At 42.0% G+C, this 23,037-nt stretch overlaps 1 protein-coding gene across 1 annotated transcript in view; it reads left to right on the forward strand.

The window, feature by feature from the left end:
- TRPC3 (transient receptor potential cation channel subfamily C member 3) overlaps positions 1-23,037 on the forward strand; it is a 55,959-nt gene that overhangs the window by 14,819 nt on the left and 18,103 nt on the right. Inside the window, exons 2-5 of the mRNA XM_081021916.1 lie at positions 2,197-2,968; positions 11,375-11,560; positions 20,535-20,699; positions 21,952-22,168. Coding sequence (XP_080878042.1) covers positions 2,197-2,968; positions 11,375-11,560; positions 20,535-20,699; positions 21,952-22,168 — 1,340 coding nt within the window. The remainder of the gene's footprint in view (positions 1-2,196; positions 2,969-11,374; positions 11,561-20,534; positions 20,700-21,951; positions 22,169-23,037) is intronic.

Consider the following 23,037-nt stretch of genomic DNA (forward strand, 5'->3'; position numbering starts at 1 on the left):
TTAGAGGTGGGTGGAAAAAGAGGACATAATGATACTCGAAACATGCTAGGATAATTTTTCATCACCTTTTCATGTGAAACAAACACTCTTGCATCTTTTGTGATTTCCACTCTGTTTAAAATTTAGATTGATTGAAATACCATTATCGTAAAACATGCTAGCTGTCATTTTCAGAGCAAAATAACTGAGTTTGCCTGCTACTCAGTGTTTACACTCTACCATTCTCCTCAACCTGGTGTCCTCCAGAGACTTTGGACTACTACTCGCATCATCCCTGACCATTGGCCATGCTGGCTGTGGTTGCACCTCTGCTTTCTACCTTACCTGTTGGGTTTGAGTTAACAAATGTATGGCAGTTTGAGTATGGCTTTTGTTGCACATGCTGTTAGGTGCTAGTTTTCCATGCTCTCAGTTGATAAGGACAAACAGGATAGAATAATTAACCTACTGTCTGCTACAATTAATAACTTTTTGTTTCATTGATTTCAGGAGGACTGTTAAGTGTTCTCCCTTTGAAATTGATTGGATTGAAAAGTGCTTAACTGTGGCATAGTGAGTTTTGGTGTCTAATTCTTGAACTGTTACAGCAACAATATTTTCATTAACATTGATTATTATTATAATTGCTATTTTATTTAAACATGGCATTATTCCTGAAGGTCTCAGGACTACTTTCCTAGTAACCATATATTTAAAACATACTTCAATAATAACTAACATTTATCACAGTAAATTCCACCCCCATGCAATCTCCTGCCAGAAAATTTATCACAAGCAACCGCCATTACACAGTAAGTAGATTAAAAAAACACATCAGCATTAAATTCTCAAACTTCAATAGCCAATGTGGTTGTGCAGGAATTACAGTGCATCTTGGTCCCTTCTTTTATTTGATTATATATGTTCCCTTTAGCTAGCTATCTGGATATGCAGGACCACAGAAAAGAAAAATGCTTTTTCAAATGCCAGGCAAGAGTCTTGTCAATGAAATACAAGCTACTTTCTAATAGTAATTTCTTTTGGGAAGACATATTGGGCACATCAAATATATGACATTGTCACAATATATTTATTGGGCTATTTATCTCCGCTGACAAAACACTGTACATTTAGAAGAATGTTCTCACCCTATAAAAACTGAGTTTCATTTGCTGAATTTATTATTCTTCTCCATCCCGAGTGAGGTGGGTACTAGGGTGCAAGGGAAGAAGGAAATGAAAGCCTGTGGTTTCAAAGTTTTCTGCATGGCCTTGTAAGTATGAGAGAGTTGTAGCCTTTCAGATGCAGTTGGACTCCACCTCCATCGGCTTCAGCCAACATGACTACCAGTCAGGGATGATAGTGGTCAGTGGTCCAGAAACTTGTGCTTGGGTCTGTGAAAATGGAAAACGCAGAAGTTGGTCTGTAAGAAGCTATGCCTCTTCAAGACTGCAAGAGATATTGCTATGACTGCCTGCTGTTCTAAGTGAGCTGTAATGGTGTTGCTCTGTAGGTGGTTGTTAAATTCTTATTGCGTGGCCAGGCAGAGACCTCCCTGACCCCAGGTGACCCCTGGGTGGAATAATGACTCATGACAACGTGTTATGGGATTAAAATTGGCCACAACTTTATTAAACTTTCAGATGTAGGGAGACCAACTCCCAGGTAAGTTCCACCCTCTATTGCAGGCTTCCTTAACCTTGGCCCCCCAGATGGTTTTGCCTTACAACTCCCATGATCCCTAGCTAGCAGGACCAGTGGTCAGGGATGATGGGGATTGTAGTCTCTAAACATCTGGAGGGCCGAGGTTGAGGAAGCCTGTTCTATTGTGTGTGCAGGGTGGTCCCAATCCTACCTGGTCAACTCCCCTGGCAACACCTCCCCAGCTGGGATTGGTTTACTGTCTGAGGTTGGGCGGGAACCTCCAGGTATCCAGCTTGGGGAGGTGAAGCCAGGCCAAATTGCCGGGAATCGTGTGGGATCATGGGGCTGTGCGCGACCACACAAAAGTGCCCCCCGTTTGAAGTGGGGAGAGGTCATTATCAATTAATCCAGGTGTGCAGTGTGGATTCTTTTTTTGTGATTGACCTGTGTTCACCTATTGTATGTATATTTAACTTGGGCCACTCTAGCCCAAGAGTGTAGATTCCTAGAGAAGCTTTTCCAAGACAATGACAGCTATAAAAATATTCCAAATGTATTGTTTCTGCTCATTAGGACCATTGATGGAAGCCCTTCTTTGAGACGCATGACTGTGATGAGAGAAAAGGGAAGGCGGCAAGCAATCAGAGGTCCAGCTTTTATGTTCAACGAGAGGGGCACAAGTCTTACGGCAGAGGAAGAGCGCTTTCTGGACGCGGCAGAGTATGGGAACATCCCTGTGGTACGCAAAATGCTGGAAGAGTCAAAAACTTTGAATGTCAACTGTGTCGACTACATGGGCCAAAATGCCTTGCAGCTCGCTGTGGGGAATGAACATTTGGAAGTGACAGAACTTCTGTTGAAGAAGGAGAATCTGGCACGGATCGGAGATGCCCTGCTGCTTGCAATTAGCAAAGGGTATGTCCGGATTGTGGAAGCAATCTTGAATCATCCCGGGTTTGCAGCTAGCAAGCGGCTGACTCTAAGCCCGTGTGAGCAGGAGCTCCAGGACGATGACTTTTATTCTTATGATGAAGATGGCACCCGATTCTCCCCAGACATCACACCCATCATTTTAGCAGCCCATTGCCAGAAGTATGAGGTGGTGCACATGCTGTTAATGAAAGGGGCAAGGATAGAGAGACCTCATGACTATTTCTGCAAGTGCAACGATTGTACTGAGAAACAAAAGCATGATTCTTTCAGCCATTCCAGGTCAAGGATAAATGCGTACAAGGGATTGGCAAGTCCTGCCTACCTGTCTCTGTCCAGCGAAGACCCGGTTCTCACTGCTCTAGAACTCAGTAATGAGCTTGCTAAACTGGCTAATATTGAAAAGGAATTCAAGGTAAGACTTCTTCTTTTTTCTGTGCCTTCTCTGTGGGCTGCATTGGCTTCGGTGGATTAAAACACTTCACATTTATTTTCCCCTCACTTTATCTGTTCCTGTTAATATTGCTGCTGCGATGTCTGGATGTTTTTTGAAAACACCATTTTGCTTTAAATGAAAATACTTCATAAGCGCCGGGTGTAATAAGAAAAAACGCAATACACCCCTTGGAATAGATGAAAACAGGTTTGTTCACTGTAACAGAACATAATTGTTTTTATTAAAGTGCACTCTATTGAAATAATGTCATCTGAGCTACCAGAACAAAAAGCAAGTGCTAGGTCCTAAATGAGTATTCCTGTTTCTATTCACACCTCTAGATTGTTGTTTACAAGTTATAAAAGCTACGCACATTTGTCATTTCCCTCTCAGAAGGACACCGCTCATTCATCTGCCAGAAATGTATTAGTGTGCCAAGAGCCAGCTGTTAAAATCTATCCAGATGTCCCACCTTTCTGCCTGATGATCATCTATACATATAATGGAGTCGTAGCATGCCGACTAGTCTCTTTTTCCAGATTTTTCATTAATTGGACTCTGATAAGCATTACTCTGCTCTGCCCCTTTATGATGCCCATGTTCTTAAAATGCCTGATGAAGTTACAGAGGATAGCCCTATCCTGAAGTAGGTCTTTCTGAAAAAAGAAACTGGGACGGTGGATGCAGATTGTAAACAAAATTGGTTCTACAAATGGCAATTTTATCCAGCTGCAGCAAACATTTTAATGGGGTCCTTCTGGGTCAGTGTTGGATTCCGCTTCTCTAATTAACTTTTCCCTAAATTATTGCGAGGAGGCGAAAGACACATTAATCTATGAGGCCTGTTCCGAGCAGAGAGAGTTTTAAAGAGCTAAATGTGGGTGGGCAGCATGGGCTGGCAGTGATGGTATATGGTTATGTGGGTATTTAACACGGCAGTGCCAGACATAATGTACAATTTAATATCTGCTACAGCACATTTCAGCTCCTTCAGTGGCCCTTCCATTGTAGATGGAAGTGCGGTGAAAAATTAAACTTAGCCTTTTTGCAAGTTGCATATTTTGTAAGCATGGCATTAGATTTGGATTTGAATAGTTAAATACGTAATTATTTCATCATTCTGTTCATTTACACAGTTTTGTATTACAACCTCATACCAAGGAAGGCACCTCATCTTGTTCCAATGCATCCTGCAACACAGCAATTTATTAAATTGTAGATTTGTGAATCTTTATTTTATACATTGTACTGAAACTCTAAGATGATTTCCTGTTGTGTAGTGTATAATACATTTGATGCATTGTTGTGTAGTGCAGAAATACGTTTTTTCCTTACTTTTTATTTTCTGTGTCCAAATCTTCTGTATCCAGATAAAATTGACTTATTGAAGTTACAAAAATATTGTTTGAAGGAAGACTATAATCCTGGAAGTTGAACGTGTAGCTATTACAGGCCATAATAATCTCTTTCAAGGCTTGGCTCTACTATCCCAGCTTCTCATAAAGCATGCAGTTAATCGAAGCGTGACGTTGTAGTTTACTGACTGTAACTGATCATAGATCATATTATTAATAGAACAAAGGTTTCTGGCGAAGGCTAGGAGAGATATAGACCCAAGCAAACAGTGGCAGCACCTAAATACTAAGGTGTCAGTTTTGACTTGCACTTAGAAACTGCAGCATTTACTGAAAAAGTGATTGACTATATTGAATTAGGCCTTTTAACCCTGTTTGAAACGGTATATCATCAGACCTATGTTTGTTCTTATACTGTTCTTGTACTATGTACCAACAGAGCAAATGATTCCAGCCCATACAGTAGCAAATTAAGACTGTAACTGCATGTCATAGTCTTTAAATGACATACAGTCGTACCTTGGAAGTCAAATGGAATCCATTCCGGAAGTCTATTCAACTTCCAAAATGTTCAGAAACCAAAGCGCAGCTTCTGATTGGCTGCAGGAAGCTCTTGCAGCCAATCGGAAGCCCTGTTGGATGTTCAGCTTCCAAAAATAGTTTGCAAACCAGAACAGTCCCAGTTTGTGGAGTTTGGGAGCCAAAATGTTCAAGAACTAAGCTGTTCAAAAACCAAGGTACAACTGTATTCTTTAACGTAAATTTGTTTGGGAACAGTCTTCAAGATAGGTTAGAAAAAGTAAAATACACACACACACACACATACACACACACACACACACACACCCCCCTCCAGTGCATATAATTTGAAGGCACAGGAAACTTTTGGAAGTTCCATGGTCAATTAAAGGCTAAGTAAAGCTGGTGATGGAATCTCCAATTCCATTCCAGAAGAAAGAAATAGATCTGTCTTTAACAGATTCAAGATTCAAGACACAGATTCAAGAGCTTGTTGTGCTTGTTCAAGGATGGAGAATGTGAGCATTAGAATGGGATCATTTGCATCCCCTAATGCTAGGCCTACTTTGTAAGCCACTAATGTATATACATATGGGGCAGATTGGTTTTTCTATTCAGGCTTTGGTGTTAATGTTACTTTGTAGGTTTTTGTGGGGTTTGTTTGTCTTTGTTGCTCCATTACACTGATGAATTGCATTATACTACGAGAACCCAGCCCCTCAAGGCATCTTACTGCTTTATTTATGAAACCCAGTTCCACCACTAATATTGGTTGCCTGTTGTCAACCCATTTAACAAGTGTGCCTTGACGAACTGTGTTGCAGGCCAGGGAAATCCTGAATTCCTTGAAGGAAGGGCTGGATAAAAAATTTAGTAAGTAAATAAAGATTTAATTTTTTAAAAGCAGAACTTAATCCTTTTATTTTGAATGGGACACCAATACCTATCAGCGTCCAAACTTGACAAAGCAATCTAATCAGCAACAAGGAGGAGTCATCAACCACTATCTCATTTAGAGGGTCCATTCACAAAACTCCAGTCTTCTTTATAACTTTTTGGGAAGTTTTCAAACATCTCTTACGTTTATTTGCAACAAACAATGTCAACCTGGCCATGCAATACATATCCTTAAGGATTTTGGACGGCTTTTATCAGAAGGTCTCAAAACTTTCTCGTGCAATGTGTCTGGGATATGAATTACTTGCAAATGTTAACATAGAGAAAGGACTACTGTGTTGTGGTTGCTTGAGGCGCACAGTCATTCGTTGCCTCATAACTAGTGGGGAAATGCTTTGAAATGTAAAGTCTGGTGGTAGGAGACGGAGATAGGTGGGGTGGACCAGTATGAGGGATGAATCTGAAACCATGACACTAGGAAGAACAATGGCACCGATGTTGTCATCTGAAGCAATGCAATTGGTCTAATATAGAACTGATTTTGGCTTCAGTAGGGAAAACTGAATGGAAGTGAGAATGAAATTGTCTGCTGCTGCTTACCCTATCCTGTGCTGAGAGGAGAATCAAATATGAGATAATACCTTGCCTACAGGATTTGAGATAGAAATGCCTGTTCAAAGCTATCGGAAAGCCACAAGCTTTGAACAGAGCATACCTTCTGACACTTCTGAAAGCAAAGCGAGAGACAGCGAGAAAGCATAGAATCGCGGGTTTTAATTGGTTGTCTTGGTTTATCTGATTGTCCAGGAGGTTGCTTTCTTCAACAGAGTCTATGGCTAAAATGGGACAGAGAAGGATTTTCCATTCTATAATGGATCAGGCTTATCACTTGAATCATGCAGCCATTCATTACCGTTTGAGGCAGAGCAAATGCAATAGGTTTTTGCCTTCTCATGCTGCATATCCACACATGCCTGGCATAGATGATTTCCAGGGCTCTTAACTTAGGACTGTTGGCAATTGTGAGGAAATTCTCATTCTATTAAGGATATTGCAACTTTGCAAAAAATTTAAACTTCTAATTTGTTAAAAGAACAGCAGTTCTTGCTCATTAGATTATCTCTTGTCAAGGAGATCTAGCTGGCATTATTCTTTTATAAATGCTTTGGCATGATTGGTTGGACTTGAATAATGCTGAAAAAATCTTGAGTGATTAAGAAGCAATACCAACACAATGAGATTTATTTTTCATGACTTGCATCAGTCCTGATATTTAAAATCCACTTTCACTACTGTATCCTTGTCAAAGATAGTAATGCGCGCACACACACACATTAAAACAATGACTTTAAAATAATAATAATTCTACCAGCTAGAGCTGAAGCCTTTTTCTAGAAAAATCAGAAACAAACATATCTGGATAGATCGAACACTAAATTCTCTTCCCTTTTGCTAAAATGAGTATGTAAGGCACATAGGAAGCTGCCTTATATTTAGGCAGATCCTTGGTCTATCTAGGGACGCGGGTGGTGCTGTGGGTTAAACCACAGAGCCTAGGACTTGCCGATCAGAAGGTCGGCCGTTCAAATCCCCATGACGGGGTGAGCTCCCATTGCTTGGTCCCAGCTCCTGCCAACCTAGCAGTTTGAAAGCATGTCAAAGTGCAAGTAGATAAATAGGTACCGCTCTGGCGGAAAGGTAAACGGCGTTTCCGTGCACTGCTCTGGTTCGCCAGAAGCAGCTTTGTCATGCTGGCCACATGACCTGGAAGCTGTACGCCGCCTCCCTCGGCCAGTAAAGCGAGATGAGCACCGCAACCCCAGAGTCGGACACGACTGGACCTAATGGCCAGGGGTCCCTTTACCTTTACCTTGGTCTATCTAGCTCAGTACTGTCTGCACTGACTGGTAGAAGCTCCCTGGGGTTTCATTTCCAGCCCTATTTAGAAATTCAAAGCAGACACTCTGCTACTGAGCCATGGTCCTTCCTCATGCCATGCCGCTTTTGCTGTGATTATTGACCCATGCTTTGCCCAGTAATGTCTATTCTTATACATATGAGTTAGAGCAGCACTAACTCGGTAGCAAAGGTTTTAAGAAGAAGCAAGGGGTGCTTTCAAACATCTTCCCAGGCAAATGAGAAGTGGCTGGCCTGGGTTTCCAGATGCAACTCCTATGGAAGAATGCGAACAACGGCAAAAATCTGACAAGAAGAGCAGTGTCACTAACAAGTGAGCAAGCTGCCCTAATTTCAACCGCCCTTTAGGATGGTTCTCTAGGGAGATCGCAGCTAGTTGTCATAATTGCGTTCTTATTTGCAGAGCAAGTTTAAAATGTGTTAGACGCTTTGAAGATAATACCATTTGCACTCTGAGGTTTGTGTAATTGCTTAGTTGAGACTTGGTACTAAGCTTTATAATAAATCGAGCATACGAAAGAGAGACCAGCAGCCGGGTCGAAAAAGAAACTGAGGTGCTCCTCACCCCCCACCGGGGACATAGCTGCTTCTCTTTGAAATTCTCTCTCTCAGTCCTGATTTCTCTTTAGCTCATGGGGTGGAAAACCTTTTTCTGCTCGAGGACAGCATTAACTTGGTGGAAAGTTGTCTGGGGGTGAGGTATATTCCAGCAGTGGGTGGCACTAGACTCAAATGTACACCTTTAACACAAAAACACTCACTTTCTCACAGTTAGATTTGACATACGCGGTTGTAAGAAAAAGAAATATACCCATATTTTTCACTCTATAAGACACACTTTTCCCCTCCTAAAATGTAAGGGGAAATGTGTGTGCGTCTTATGGAGCACTCCTCTCTCTTTGCTCAAGAGGCTTTGCGTTACTTTCTTGTTTCTAGTTTTCCTCCTCTAAAAACTAGGTGCGTCTTATGGTCAGGTGCGTCTTATAGAGCGAAAAATACGGTAGTACAGTGCTGCTATGATTCTTCCTGGATTAAACGTGTGTGCAATTTTGGGTGTGTTAAAAGCAGAGGCGGAGGAAGGGGTGCGGTAGGGGGCGGGCCACCCCGGGTGTCACCACTGGGGGGGGTGACAAAATGCCAGGCGGCACTCACCGTGGGCCCTGCAGCGCGCCTGAGCCATGCGTCTCTCCTAGGAGAGACACGGTGGCTTCGGCGCGTGCGGCTCCACGCTAGACCCAAATGGTCCGCCCGCTACCTCCCTCCCAGCTATAGGGCAGCTGAGTTGGAGGGGGCAGGCAGACTCCCCGCCGCTGCCTTTCCGTAGAGGAAGGTGGGGAGAGTCCCCCAAGTGCAGCTGAAGCCAGCCAACTTTCTCCGCTGGCTCCCTGACAGGCAGGCTTCGAAGTACAGCTCCCCTCCTTTGACAGGCGGGTGGGCGGGTTGCAGGCTTGTTGCTCCAAGTCTTGACACAAAAGAGCTGCTTAAGTGCTCAGGTGCTTATTAGCTTTGCCTCCCTTTTCGATGGACCCCTCAGGCCGCTCCCTCACAAGGTTGTTGTAAGGATAAAGTGCTTGATGAAGAGTAATCTTAGGTCCACTATGAGTCAAGCTTGGCTCTCTGGCTTAGCCATCTTGTCAATTGAAAAAAAGTAGCAAAAGGAATTGATTTTGATGATGCGATTTCAAAATTTGCAGAGAACGAAGTTGGGGGGGGAGGTTTTAAGTGCTTATGCTCACAATGTTAAGTAAATAAACTAGAAAATAACACATGCAACTGTAAGTATCTTATTTTTCCTTATTTTAATAATTTCAATGGGGGGGGTGACAAGAAATTTTTCGCACTGGGTATCACCTGACCTTGCTACGTCATTGGTTGAAAGAGGCTTCTCTGCTTTTGCTATGGAGAAGTAGTTCCATGGGTATTGTGCAAGAGGCAGCTGGGAAGATGAGAAAGATAGTGGTCTCATCTCATAATTTTATCACAGGTGTCATTGCTCCGCCCCCCCCCCGCCCCTGCTAAAAGCTTCAGGTCCTGCAAGCAATTAAGCAGAACCACTTCTTATGACTACCTGGATGGAGTCAACCATGTCACTTTAGCATGTGCTGAGCTTGCACACTGACCCACATATACTGACCTGCTGCTGCCAGGTCTCCTTTTGCCAGATTTGAGGTGGTGTGTGTTGAGCTACCACTGGTGATTTACAGCACAATCCTATGCATGTCCACTCTGAAGGAGTAAGTCCCATTGAGTTCAGTTGGACGTACTCCCAGGTAAGTGACTGTAGGATTGCAGTCTAATGCACGAGGTTGCTTCAGACTTTCTGAACTTTGCATGGATCTACTTGGCCCACATTTTTAACAACCCAAGTTGATCATGTGGTTTAAAAAAAATGTTAATTATGTATTGTAGCTAAGGCTTTCGAGGGACTAAGAAGTCACAACTAAGAAGGCAGGAAACAAATGAAATCAGCTCCTTAATTTTAGAGTCTTCACCTTTCTGTAATCTTAGGACAGGAAGATAATGATTTCTGAAATCATAGGTGTAGCCATAGTGATGCTGGCAACTCTGAGTTTTACGGTGTATTCCTAAGTAAGCTCCATTGCTTCCAACAGAACTTACTGTCATGTAAGTGGCATAGAATAGCAACCCTAAGTGCTTTTCTGAAATAAGGGAGAATAAGGAGGAAGTTGGGACATATTCAAAGCCAAGTTCTAAAATGGGGCAGGGAAGAGAGAGGTACATTATCAATGTATTCAGCACTTCTGTAGTGAAAGCAACCAGGCTCAAGACTTACATACTAAAATTAACGGTGCTGAAAAGAATTCCATGAGATTGGTGTGCTAAGGAGTTTCTGAACACAAGGACCATATTTCAGAGGTGACAGACGTTAATAACAGATTTACAGAGAGCCGTGGAATGTAAGAGACAAATGACTGACAACTGGAGTAACAGAAGGGAGAGGTGAGATAATAAAGTGATTGACTTGTACCCATCATATGGAATACTCTAGCATCCTGCCCCGTGAACTGCTGCTCTTGATTACTTTGGTCCTCTTTGGCCAAAACCAAATATGAGAGCAGCCCTTACTGTACACTCCTCTTGTGAACCTACCGGGATCTTGGCGATCGTCATCAGAGGCCCCTCTCTGTGTGCCCCTTCTGAGAAATGTGTGGAGGGTGGTAAGAACTGGCTTGTTCAGTGGTTGCTCCCCATTGATAGAATGCTCTCCCCAGAAGAACATTCCTGGTGCCGTCACTGTCAGCTTTCAGATGCCAGGCTAAGAAATTCCTGTTTACCTAGGCTTTTGGTGGATTAATTTGGATTATAACACAGTGTGATTTTTGACCTGCTCATCTTTCAGTTGGGTGGGGTTAGGTTCATTGCTGCACGAGCACTTTTTAGATAAACTGTTCTTTTATGTATTTGTTTTTTAAATGTTTTCAAGCCTTGTTTATTTAATGGATCTGTAAGCCGTTTTGATGCAGCTTTTGTGGAAAGCCACAGTAAATAGAATAAATTATAACAATTAATAATATACTCATTTGAGGTTTGAATACCATGTACGAAAAAGAGGGCAGAAATGTGCAATCCAGCCTAGACAGTCATCTGCAGAATGTACATATGCTAAATAAATGCGCATTACTAAATCAGTTCCACATGAATTGATGTGACTCAATAACTATTGTCTGCTTTTTAGAATGACTATCGCAAGCTGTCTATGCAATGCAAGGATTTTGTGGTTGGCGTCCTTGATCTCTGCCGAGACTCTGAAGAGGTAGAATCCATTCTAAATGGAGATTTGGAGGCTGAGCCAGTTGAAACACAAAGGCACAGAGCTTCGTTGAGTCGTGTCAAACTGGCAATTAAGTATGAAGTCAAAAAGGTAAGTGACTGTCTCTTTTAGACAGTATGATACTGGATGCATTGCATCATAAACTGCCTGCGTCAAGAACCTTAAGCACTACAACAGGGCTGCATTGTAAACACTTTATGGGTCCTGTCCTCTGGACAGGAATAATTCACTAATGTCAAACTGATTTCACAATAAGGCAGCAGAGAGATTGGCATTTTTCAATGAAAATAATAGGGACTGTCATACACAAGTCAATTATTGTGATGCAGTGTTCTCACGCATGTGCATGTTATCCATTAAAACATCCAGAGACAAACAGCCACGTCTTGATCCGTCTTCAGCATAAATAAAAAGACTGGAGAAATCATTCTGTAAATAGAAATGATGTTATATCATTATGTTGTTCTTAACTGTACTGCCATTCCACTCAACCTTCTCCCCCGCTGACCATGATCCAGCCACAGTTAAGCTCTTCTGTGTCCCACTGATTTTGTGTCTTCCATTTAAATTAACAGCACTTAAAAGTACTTCACTTTGTCTGGATTGTGTGTAGTGTCAGTGTAATGGGAGGTAGATGCCCCAGAGTACATTAAAAATGGCACTCACCTTTTGAAAGCTGTTACTGCTCTTACAACTAATAGCTGCAACAGGCAGTTGCTTGCAGATCGGAAGTGATGTATCACATCCACACAGAAACAGGCCTTGTTGGTTCCTTTTAGAAGCATCACTGGCAGAGAAAGGGGGGTGCGCCCCACCCTGGGTATCATCCCTGGGGGGGGGGTGACATTGCTGCAGGCGGCGCCCCCCGGGGACGCTCGCCGCCACCGCACCCCCCCGGGACGCTAGCCCCTAGCCTCGCCCCCAAGGGCACAGCAGCTAGCTCCGCCTCTGAGAAGCATATTTTAACCTTCGAACGATAATGTTTGGTTAGAGTCTCTCTACATAGGAATCTGCTATGACGTGAGATATGATAGATGTACAGTATATTCTAGGGGGTTCTGCTGACAAAAGTCTTTAAAATAGCCACAGAAGCAAACTCTGTTCCAAGGGCAGTTTATTTATATAGAAAACAGCCATTATAAAACTTCCAGGCCAGTGCTTTCTGGGTCTTAACGTTTACAGACAATCACCTTGGGTCATCACCTCTGAGAAGTAATAAAACACAAATGCTAGAGGACTACGGAAAGGAAGTGACACCTACATTTATTTACATCTGAATAGGTCTGCCTTGGTGGCCATGCTGCCAGTAACAGCAAGCTTTTTCACAGCTTCTGTTATAAATCACATTGTGTTATAGTGAGCCACCTGTTAAAGCCAACCTACTAAATAAGACTGCAGTGCGTAAATTGGATAGTGTTAGTTTCTTTAAACTCATCCCTGATTAATAGATACTTGAATATTTTCATTTATATAGATCACAAACTTTAAAAATAATCGAGGGTTTATTAATTAGAGATGGGTTTAAGGAAACTGACACTATCCAGTTCTTATATAGTATATCTCTGTGTTACAAGAGCGTTCTATTTTGAGACCAGGTGTGTTGTTGCAATGTCTGTGATTCCTGCACTCCACGGAAGCTTCATCTTGAGCTCATGCTTTACCTGTTTACGGTGCCAGTGGGGGCCATTAATTTATGGGACCAGTGCAGGCTTTGCAGAGTGCATGGCTGGCTTCTGAATGCTTCTGTGGCATTTCTTCAGAGACAAGGCTCCTGCCTTCTGTAGAGTCTTGTCATTGTGATTCTGATTTTGCAGTAGGCAGCGAATCTGAAAGCATGAGAGGTAGCTCGGCAGATTGTTCATAACCCGAAACTGATGTGCAGAACTTCCCTGGATAACTTGGAAAGCCACAAGTATGCTTTTTATTCTGCACCGCAACAAAACAAATGTTTCTCTTTTTCCTAGGCATGTGCCCTTTGAACACAAATCAACTGATTAGGTTCTCTTGGGCTTTTAAAAACATTGGATCTTTAAGGATCTGCTGATTTTATAAACTTAGGGCAACGTTGGAGAACCTCCAGGCTGTGGCCCTAATTCAGTCCTCCAAGCTCCTCCAAATGACCCATTAGCCATTCCTAATAAACTCCATCTGCATGTCAATCTTGTGATGTCATTTGACATCACCTATTTATCATGTTGATCTATCCTACTTTCTGCTTTTTCTAGTTTTCTTTGATTAGGCTAAACAATTTAGTATTTTACATATGCTTTATATATTTTATGTACATTGGAAGTCTGGAAGAAAGTTCTAGAAACCGTTGCTCAGAATTGCTGTTGTATGTATGTACCGCAAGCTTCGCTTTGCAGTTGCAGAGGATTTACAGAAACTTGCTAAACGAGCTGCCTTTCTAGTGATTTTTACTTGGAGAACTCAGGTTTGCAAGGATAAGAACTTCTGCACTTGATTTCTTTGTAAGTTTTAAATGGAAAATACAGATAATGCTCAGGTATTACGCTTATATTCTTCTCAAAATATTAATGCAGCCTGCTGGGACAGTTCCTGTTAGGTTTTGACAGGATTTAACCATAAAGGAAAATAAAATGGAAACACGGTTTTACTCAAGTCTTCGGGTTACGGGACTAAAGGAAAAATGAGTTCATTGGATGGGGAATTCAGCTGGTTGTTATCAGGTTGTAAAATGTTGGAAATCTCTTGTATTGTGGAAGTGGCTATGTAAAACCCAGTTTGTTCTTATTCAGTGAATCTGCTCCTTGTTCATATGCTGAATTAAATTGAAGCTGGCTTAAGAATAGTGCTAAGCTTAGCATAGAGATTGATAAGAAATATTCTAGTTGAGAGCATCTTTTGTGAGAGGCAATGCAACAGAAATTCCGAAGATGTTACAGTAAGTATTAGAATAAGTAGTGACTGGAAGACTATTAGTTCATAGTCTCTTGAAATGTTTAGGGAGAAGAAGTCAGGAAGAAAACAACAGTGCAGCAATTGATGCAAATGGTGCTACTTTAGAGATAGTATAATTTTAAAAGTACTGATTTGGGGTATAAGGAAGTGAAAGGAAAATGGTTAGAATCAGCTCTAATGTGCTTCAAGGAGAAATATCCATTGACAAACGTCTCTTGTCTTCTTTGCTAGAACCTTCCACTGAGTTCCCTTGTCTGAATTTTATTTGTTTGTTTGTTTGTTTGTTTGTTTGTTTGTTACTATTTTTGTACAAATGCCCAGCTGGGGGGGAAATATATGGATGACTGGAAACATGTTGCCAGTATTTTTCTTCATATTTGTGAAGCAAGTATTCTGAGTTGCTCTGCACTCTCCTAAGAGATGCTGTGTTAAAATTAGAATTAATAGCTGCATTCGGATGATCATATATTTGTTTAATAAGCTGAGATAGGAATGAACCTTGAGCCTTGTGCCCTCACATGCAGCCACCTTGACCTTGCATTCAGGCAAGCCAGCAAACCAACCAACCAACCAACCAACCAACCAGGAAACATTCAAGTTAGGTATAGTTTCTTGCTTTAATAGAACCAAATAATGGCTTCAGAATAAGCAAGAATATGAAGCCATTTTCAAACCATGGCTTTGTCTCCTTGTGTGTTCCAAAGTAGTTAACCACGGTTTCATGGCATGGTTCATGAAATGGGAAAGTATAGCTAACTGGAAAACATCTTGGTCTGTTAGCAAAGGATGGAGTGAAGTGGCCATGAGTGGCTCGTTTATATCTTGGCGTCTTAAACTAAAATATAAACATCTAGATATGAACATGTTGCTCTTAGACAAATTAATGGAGGTTAAATAGCAAATAGTAGTAGTAGTAATTTATATCCCACCCATCTGGCTGGGTTGTCCCATAACCTTCACAATTAGAAGAAGAGTGTCTCTGGCAGAGCATCCCGACATGTATGTGGCTAGGCAGTATTTGAAAAAGGATACTAGGCCAGGTAGGCCCTAATCCTTCTTTCAAAGTCATTCAGGTTGGTGGCTATCGCTAGATTTAGAGGGAGAAAATCCCACAGTTTAATTGTGTGCTGTGTCACAGTAAGAAAGGGGTCAGGGGACTCTAAGGAGTGGAAATGGGGAATGCTAAGGTGTGTATCTTGGCAGGTACCCAGTGATGTCTACCCTGACACCATCACAGCTGCAAAGAATAGATAGTTAAAAACTCTAAAACTGATATCTAAAGTCATTTTAGAGTTGCTGAAGAATTTACGCATGCTGAAAGATTTTCCCAAAAGATTGATGCATGTGCTCAAGTGTGTAACTCAGCCACATCTCTGATTTTGGCTTTATATAACAAAACATGCACATTTAGTAATTTCAGAGTTGTAACATAATTTTCTTCTCTTTGGTGCAGGTGCTCTTTAATTACTTTGTGAATGCTTACTAATTTAACTGCCAATGCTAGCTAATTCAGCAGTCTATATAGCTGAATGCAAGTTAGCTTGCTCCTGAAGGCTGCTTTAAGGCTTGTCCATGCTTGCCTCTCCTTCTCACTTCTCACAGGCATGCTCTGCACTTTAAAACACAATGGCTGAGCACCCCCCCTTTTTTTTTTTGCTCTTGGAGGTTCCCCATGAAAATCTGCTCTTTAAAGCTGGATCAGCAAATGGCAATCTGTGGAAAACCCGAAATGCTGTTTGCTACGAATCAGCTTTAAAGAGTGGATTTTCATGGGCAAAGCTCCTGATCAAAGAAAAAGGGGGGTGGCACTCAGAGCTTTAAAGTGCAGATAAGTGTGGATGAGCCCTTAATCAAAGCAAGTTTAAAACTAATCTTTATGCCTTCCAAATGTCTTGAAGATTTGTTATATTGTGTAAATGGCTAATAATAGCTTCACCTATGCTGAACGTAAGTTAAAAAAAACAACCCTTTAAAGCTATTTTTGCTGGCATTTTCATATTCAGAATTCTGGGCACTTATTGCTTATTTGCATGCAAAAAAACCCCACAATGTTTTCCTAGCTTACCATATTGCTTAAAAGTGTTACCCATGATTATACTCAGTGGCTGTGGAATGCTGACTGGCAATTGGGGACTGGGTGGAATGGAATATCCTGGAAGAGAACATGGCTAGCTGGTTGGCATTCTGAATAGGAGCAATTCAAACAACAACATTTTGTTGCAGGCCCACATATCAGGAAACTATTGGCCTCCTGCCTTTATTGTACAAAGGGCTGCCCGTTTTGTTCTGTGCCTTTATGTACAACTACTGCATTTTAAGCAGAAAAATATTAATCACGTATATGAGGGACATTTAAAATGAAATTCCCACTTGCACCAAGAAAGAACAACTGTTAATATTTTTAGTTTCTGAAAAAAACATGTTTCCAATCTCATTTGAGCCTGTGGAGGTGTTACTGTGATGTTAGCAACTCTGCAACATGCCAAATAAACAAACCTAATAATAACATAAAATTGTATGGTGATAACTATCTGTACATTCAGGAGCCTTTCTTTATAAAGTCTGAAATAGCTTATTCGAGGAAGCTTGTAATTTAATATTATTTTTAAGAAATATGCCTCAGATTCAAGAGCAGTGGCGACATGTGAATAGGTTGCTATTATAATTTTGGTAGCTGATAATGAAGCTTAAAAAAACCTATTAATGGAGTTATATCGGCAACATCATAATCAGAAGGAGTATTTTTTGCAATCATAAATATTTGCTAGTGAGAATTCCCATGTGATTTAGTGTATATACAGGTGCTTGATACATACTGAGAGCCTGAAGTCTTTCTAATTTTCATAATATTAGAAATATTCCTCCAGTTCACATGTAATTTATCAGGAAAATCAAAACTGGTACGTTACTATCTGCCTTGCTTGCCCTCATCGTATTGGTGGGTAATATTGCTTCAGGTGGACTTTGCTTTGATACATTGACCGTGATCAAAAACTGAAAATGAATCTGATAATGTTCTAATCCACAAACAACTAGCATTTCTTGGTCTTTAAGGTGTCTATAGTTGTTTTGGCTATCACACAGCCCAGCCAAATACCACTGGGAAATGAAACAATAGGCATGCTTAAGCCTATTGATTTCAGGAGAATCGATAAACCTAAGTTTCCTGTGTGGGGTTGTAGCTGCTTGTTTCTTGTCATATAAATTGGGTTGGATTCATAGGAACAGAGAGAGCTGCCTTGCACCATTTAGCATGCAGCTTTTGATCTAAAGTCACATCAGTGGTGGGAGGCTGGAAGAAGGAGACTTGCCAGGAGGGATGGTGAAATATACTTGGAGTCGAGTGTGAATTTCATGCTCTTTATTCAGCTCATAGTAGCAATGAATGAAACTTTCCCCAAAATGTCCAGCTATATACTGTATACATTATTTACACAATGGGCCCTGCACGATTGGCTAATTCTGGGCTGCTCCTGCAGGCCAACAGGTTGCTGATTCACTTCCACCTGGAGCTGGATTGGGTGGCTCCTGCGGACCAATCAGACTGCTGCATTCTGGATCCTATTGTTCTAGGATTCAGCTCAGTACATAACAGATGGTGAAGCCAAAATGGATGGAGGAGCAGAAGTGTGGGGGAACCCTCTTGATGAGAGCATTCTGTCCATCCCTAAGCAGCCCTCTTGGTGGAGAGAGAGAGAGAGAGAGAGAGAGAGAAGCTGCTGGGAGAGTGAGCAGGAGTGACAGAAATAGTGAGAGATGAGTGGCGTCGCTATTGTACTGGCTTTAACTCTGCCTGCTGCTGGCATGTGGCCCCAACAGATTATCCCAGAGGAATGTGATTCTTGGGCAGGGAGGGAGAAAGTTCCCTCCTCTGAGCTACACCAACTAGCAACAGGCTCTCCGGGGTTTCAGCCAGGGTGTTTCTCAGCCATACCTGGAGATGCCATGGACTGAATCTGGGGCTTTCTGTATGCAAACATGTGTTCTAGCACTGCACAATGGTCTTTCAAAGCTGCTCTTCCAATCACAGAAGAGCTCTTCTATATCCATCACTAGAGCTTTGTTTGAGAAAAGTGGAGGTAAACCCAAAGATTACGTTCCCTTACACAACAGGCCAGTGTCTAAAGCAGAAGCATGAGAATTTCTGTCGTATGTTATGGCACTGTGCCAATTCCATAGGTGACTATGACAGCAGTTTGTACGTAGCTAAAACAAAATGCTGTTCATCCTGAAGAGAGAACACCGTGTTTTCACACACACACACACACACACTGCATAATAAGCAGTCTCTAATTACTGCTGTTAATTTATCATCACCACTGTATCCATGACATACTGAATCTCTCTAATGGATCAACCCATGCCTAATATTTGCAGAATAGCAGTATTGGCCATTTTCCTTCTGCCAGGGTTCCTTGAATCTAACCCTGTGGTTTGGATCCAACTGTGGTTGCTACAAGGGGGAGAGTAAATTCCCCACATACACGTTTGACATGAGTTGACAGTGGAGACGGTACATAGTAGAGATAGTACTATGTAAGCGCATGACAGAAGTCGTTCACCCGGCTGGGCCGAACTGCAATGCTGGCTTCCCGGCAGCTGTGTTGCTCCTACTTGCCAGGAGGAGAAGGAATGAGTGGTGGGGAGGTTGGCTCACAGGCAGAGCCAATCCAGTGCACCTGCCATTGCGCCCACACTGCCTGACCTCCCTGCTGCATTGCCGTTCCCTCTCCTCCCATTAAGTGGCAACGAGGCACCTTCTGGGAAGCATGGTTAACTTGATGATCTCAGTAGGTGGTGCTCATGTTGTGGTAACCATCCACTGTGCTAGTTGTGGCACCTGCCACATCCATAGCCAGTTTCAATCGCTGAAAAGCAAGGACAGGAATGTGTCTAAAATCCCTGTCACCACATTGTGGTCACTGGTGATTTGACCTAGTAACACATCTCACCAGCTACCACTCAATCCGAAGAGCCATTTCTACTCACTGTATTATTCTGTTCAAGGGGATGTGGGTGGCATTGTGGTCTAAACCACGGAGCCTAGGGCTTGCCGGTCAGAAGGTTGGCGGTTCAAATCCCCGCAACAGGGTGAGCTCCTATTGCTGTGTCCCAACTCCTGCCAACCTAGCAGTTTGAAAGCACACCAGTGCAAGTAAATAAATAGGTACCACTGTGGCAGGAAGGTAAATGGCATTTCTATGCACTCTGGCTTCTGTCACAGTGTTCTGTTGTGCCAGAAGGGGTTTACTCATGCTGGCTACATGACCCGGAAGCTGTCTGTGGACAAACGCCGTCTCCCTCGGCCTGAAAGCGAGATGAGCACCACAACCCCATTATCGCCTTTGACTGGACTTAACCCTCCAGGGGTCCGTTACCTTTTTACTTTACCTATTATTCTGTTCCCTGTTCCCTAACACCTCTACAGTGGCTATATTGGGGTATAATTCCTTTTCAAACATGAAGTTTTTGTATTGGATGACCATAAATGGGCGATCGCTTGTTCAAAAGAATCTCACGCCATGTGAAAATTTTGTCCCTAATGGAGAAGCAAATTATTATAACCTCTTTCAGCATCGTTCCTTTTATTTCATTTTAAAGTGGTCCTGTTTTGTTTAGTTTTGTTTAAGAGCATTTATGCGTGGAAACGGTACACAGGAGAGGATTGTGAATTCACACTAAAAAGAATAAAGGCTTTATCCCAAGCATAGTAATGAGAGGGAGAAGCATGATTTCTAGCATGCGGCTCCTCTGTCGAAGTAGGAATATGCTTGTAGCATGATCCAGTGTCCCAATAGTTGTGTGACAGAAAATTATTCATCATTATATAAAGATTTGACGGAAACTGAAAGGTTCTCTCAACTCTCAACTGAAATATCTCTTCTGTTAACATGTTAATGTTTGCACTATCTGTATTCTTAGGAAATGGAAAATGTGAGCTGTTGCAATAGGTGCAATAGAATCCTTGTTCCTCCACATGCTGCTCCATCAATCCAATTTGCCATGCTGCTTGGGGCTGATGGGAGTTGGAGTCCAACGACTTATATTGGGGAGTCGGGCACAGGTTACCCAACCCTGCAGTGTATTAATTACATGTGCTTCAGTATCTGTGTAACTTGTTTTTCTTCTGTTTTCCCCACAGTTTGTGGCCCATCCAAACTGTCAGCAACAGCTGTTGACCATCTGGTATGAAAACCTCTCAGGACTACGGGAACAGGCCATAGCGATCAAGTGTCTAGTTGTGCTGGTGGTAGCACTGGGCCTCCCATTTCTTGCCGTTGGGTACTGGATTGCACCATGTAGCAGGGTACAAGGTTTTGTTTTTGGCTTTTTTGGTGTGTAAATGAATTTCATTTCAGAAAGCCCTCTGTTGAAGTGAGAGACCCAGTCGTGTGCTGAAGGCCGTATTCCTGTTTCTCTTGATACCTTGCTGAAACCAAATAATTGTTAATGTAACTGTGATTATTCGTTTCTATTACACCAGAATGTTTTACGGTTTCGTATCTTGTACTTCTGTTGGGCGAGTGAATTTGGAGCATGAATACTCTTGTTACTAAAAGGAAGTAACACTCTATGCAAATCAAATAATGCTAAAGATTAGTGATTTATAACAAGTTTCTAAACTAAATAAAATAGGTTATGGCTGCTGTGCTTGGATGAACTAGGGAGGAGGTCCTATATCTTCTTCTCTTCTCTCTTATGAAGAAAAGCTATCTCAAATATGATCTGTAGGCACACGAGGCCATCATCTTGCTGAAGCTAACGAGGTCTGGTCAATACAAGAGCCTGAGAACTGCATGAATACCCCTTGGGCTCAATGATGGAAGAAATGTAGAATATAAGTTTATGAAAAGAAAAACACACACACACTATAAGGATCAATATGTGTTACCCAACATACTGGTGGCCTCATAGGCCTCCTGTTAATGCTTCTTACTTGAGATAATAATAATAATTTATTATTTATACCCCAGCCATCCAGCTAGGTTTCCCCAGCCACTCTGGATGGCTCCCAACAGAATATTAAAAACATAATAAAACATCAGATATTAAAAACTTCCCTAAACAGGGCTGCCTTCAGATGTCTTCTAAAAGTCAGATAGATGTTTATTTCCTTGACATCTGATGGGAGGAGGTTCCACAGGGCGGGTGCCACTACCAAGAAGGCCCTCTGCCTGGTTCCCTGTAACCTCACTTCCCTCGCAGCGAGGGAACCCCTAGAAGCCCCTCAGAGATTGCAACAGTGTGTGGGGTTGCTTTAGACCAATTAAAATGTATGAATCAAAACCTTTTCAACTTTTGCACAGGATTGCCAACAATTTGGTGCTACTTTTCATCAAAATGTGATTCCAAAATGGTTTACAAAAGCATAAAAATATACAACAGTCATTTAGGTGAAGGATTCTTAAGTATGGCTTTACAATAGTTAAATTGCATGGAAAGAAGTATCCCTAAATTGAAAATTAGCATAAAATATGCATTTTTGGCATGTGCCATGTTTGTTGAAAATGAAAGCATACATTGCTTAAAAACAAATATATTCTCCTTTGCTTTCTCAGCTTGGAAAAGTTCTCAGAAGTCCATTTATGAAGTTTGTGGCACATGCAGCCTCCTTCATTATTTTCTTGGGTCTGCTGGTGTTCAACGCTTCAGACAGATTTGAAGGGGTCACAGTATTACCCAACGTGACAGTTACTGATTACCCTAAACAGATTTTTAGGGTTAAGACCACTCAGTTCAGCTGGACAGAGATGCTGATCATGGTATGGGTGCTTGGTATGTATATAGCCTCTCTATCTCAGTGTCAACCTGATTACTTTCTGTGGCATTCTTCGATAAAACTGCTTTCTGTCATAGCTATTGTATGCTGCTCCTGTACAATGGATTTAATTCATTAATTCTTTCCAGGGGTCTGTGCGCACCCTGAAAAATCTGTATCCAGGGGCACAGAGCGCTTATGCGCATGCGTGAGCAGCAAAACCCGGAAAAATACTTCCGGGTTTGCCACTTTTGCAACCCGAAGTTTACATTACTAGAGAGTAACCCGAGGGTCTATTGTAGTAGATTTCTAGGCAGAGATCTCACAAACAGAACTACCGTATTTTTTGCTCTATAAGACTCACTTTTCCCCTCCTAAAAAGTAATGGGGAATGTGTGTGCGTCTTATGGAGCGAATGCAGGCTGCGCAGCTATCCCAGAAGCCAGAACAGCAAGAGGGGTCGCTGTGCAGCGATCCCTCTTGCTGTTCTGGCTTCTGAGATTCAGAATATTTTTTTTCTTGTTTTACTTCTCCAAAAACTAGGTGCGTCTTATGGTCTGGTGCATCTTATAGGGCAAAAAAATACGGTAATTAAAACTAAGCATCATTAATGGTTTAGAGTAGGGCTTTCCAGACTTTTCATGGTGGTGACACACTTTTAGACATGCAGCATTTCGCGACACAGTAATTCAGTTTTACTAGCAAACTGGAGGTTAAACAAACCCCTTTGTAACCCTGGGAGGAGCACGGGGAGCATTCACACGACACACCTACACACTGCAGCCGACACACTAACGTGTTGTCGTGATACGCAGTTTGGAAAGCTCTGGTTTAGAGAGTGCTATTCGTAAAACGTATATTTTTTGAAACAAAGAGCTGGTGTAAG

Source organism: Podarcis pityusensis, assembly GCF_964106645.2.
Source record: "Podarcis pityusensis genome assembly, chromosome: 9".
In the NCBI taxonomy this organism is placed as follows: domain Eukaryota; kingdom Metazoa; phylum Chordata; class Lepidosauria; order Squamata; family Lacertidae; genus Podarcis; species Podarcis pityusensis.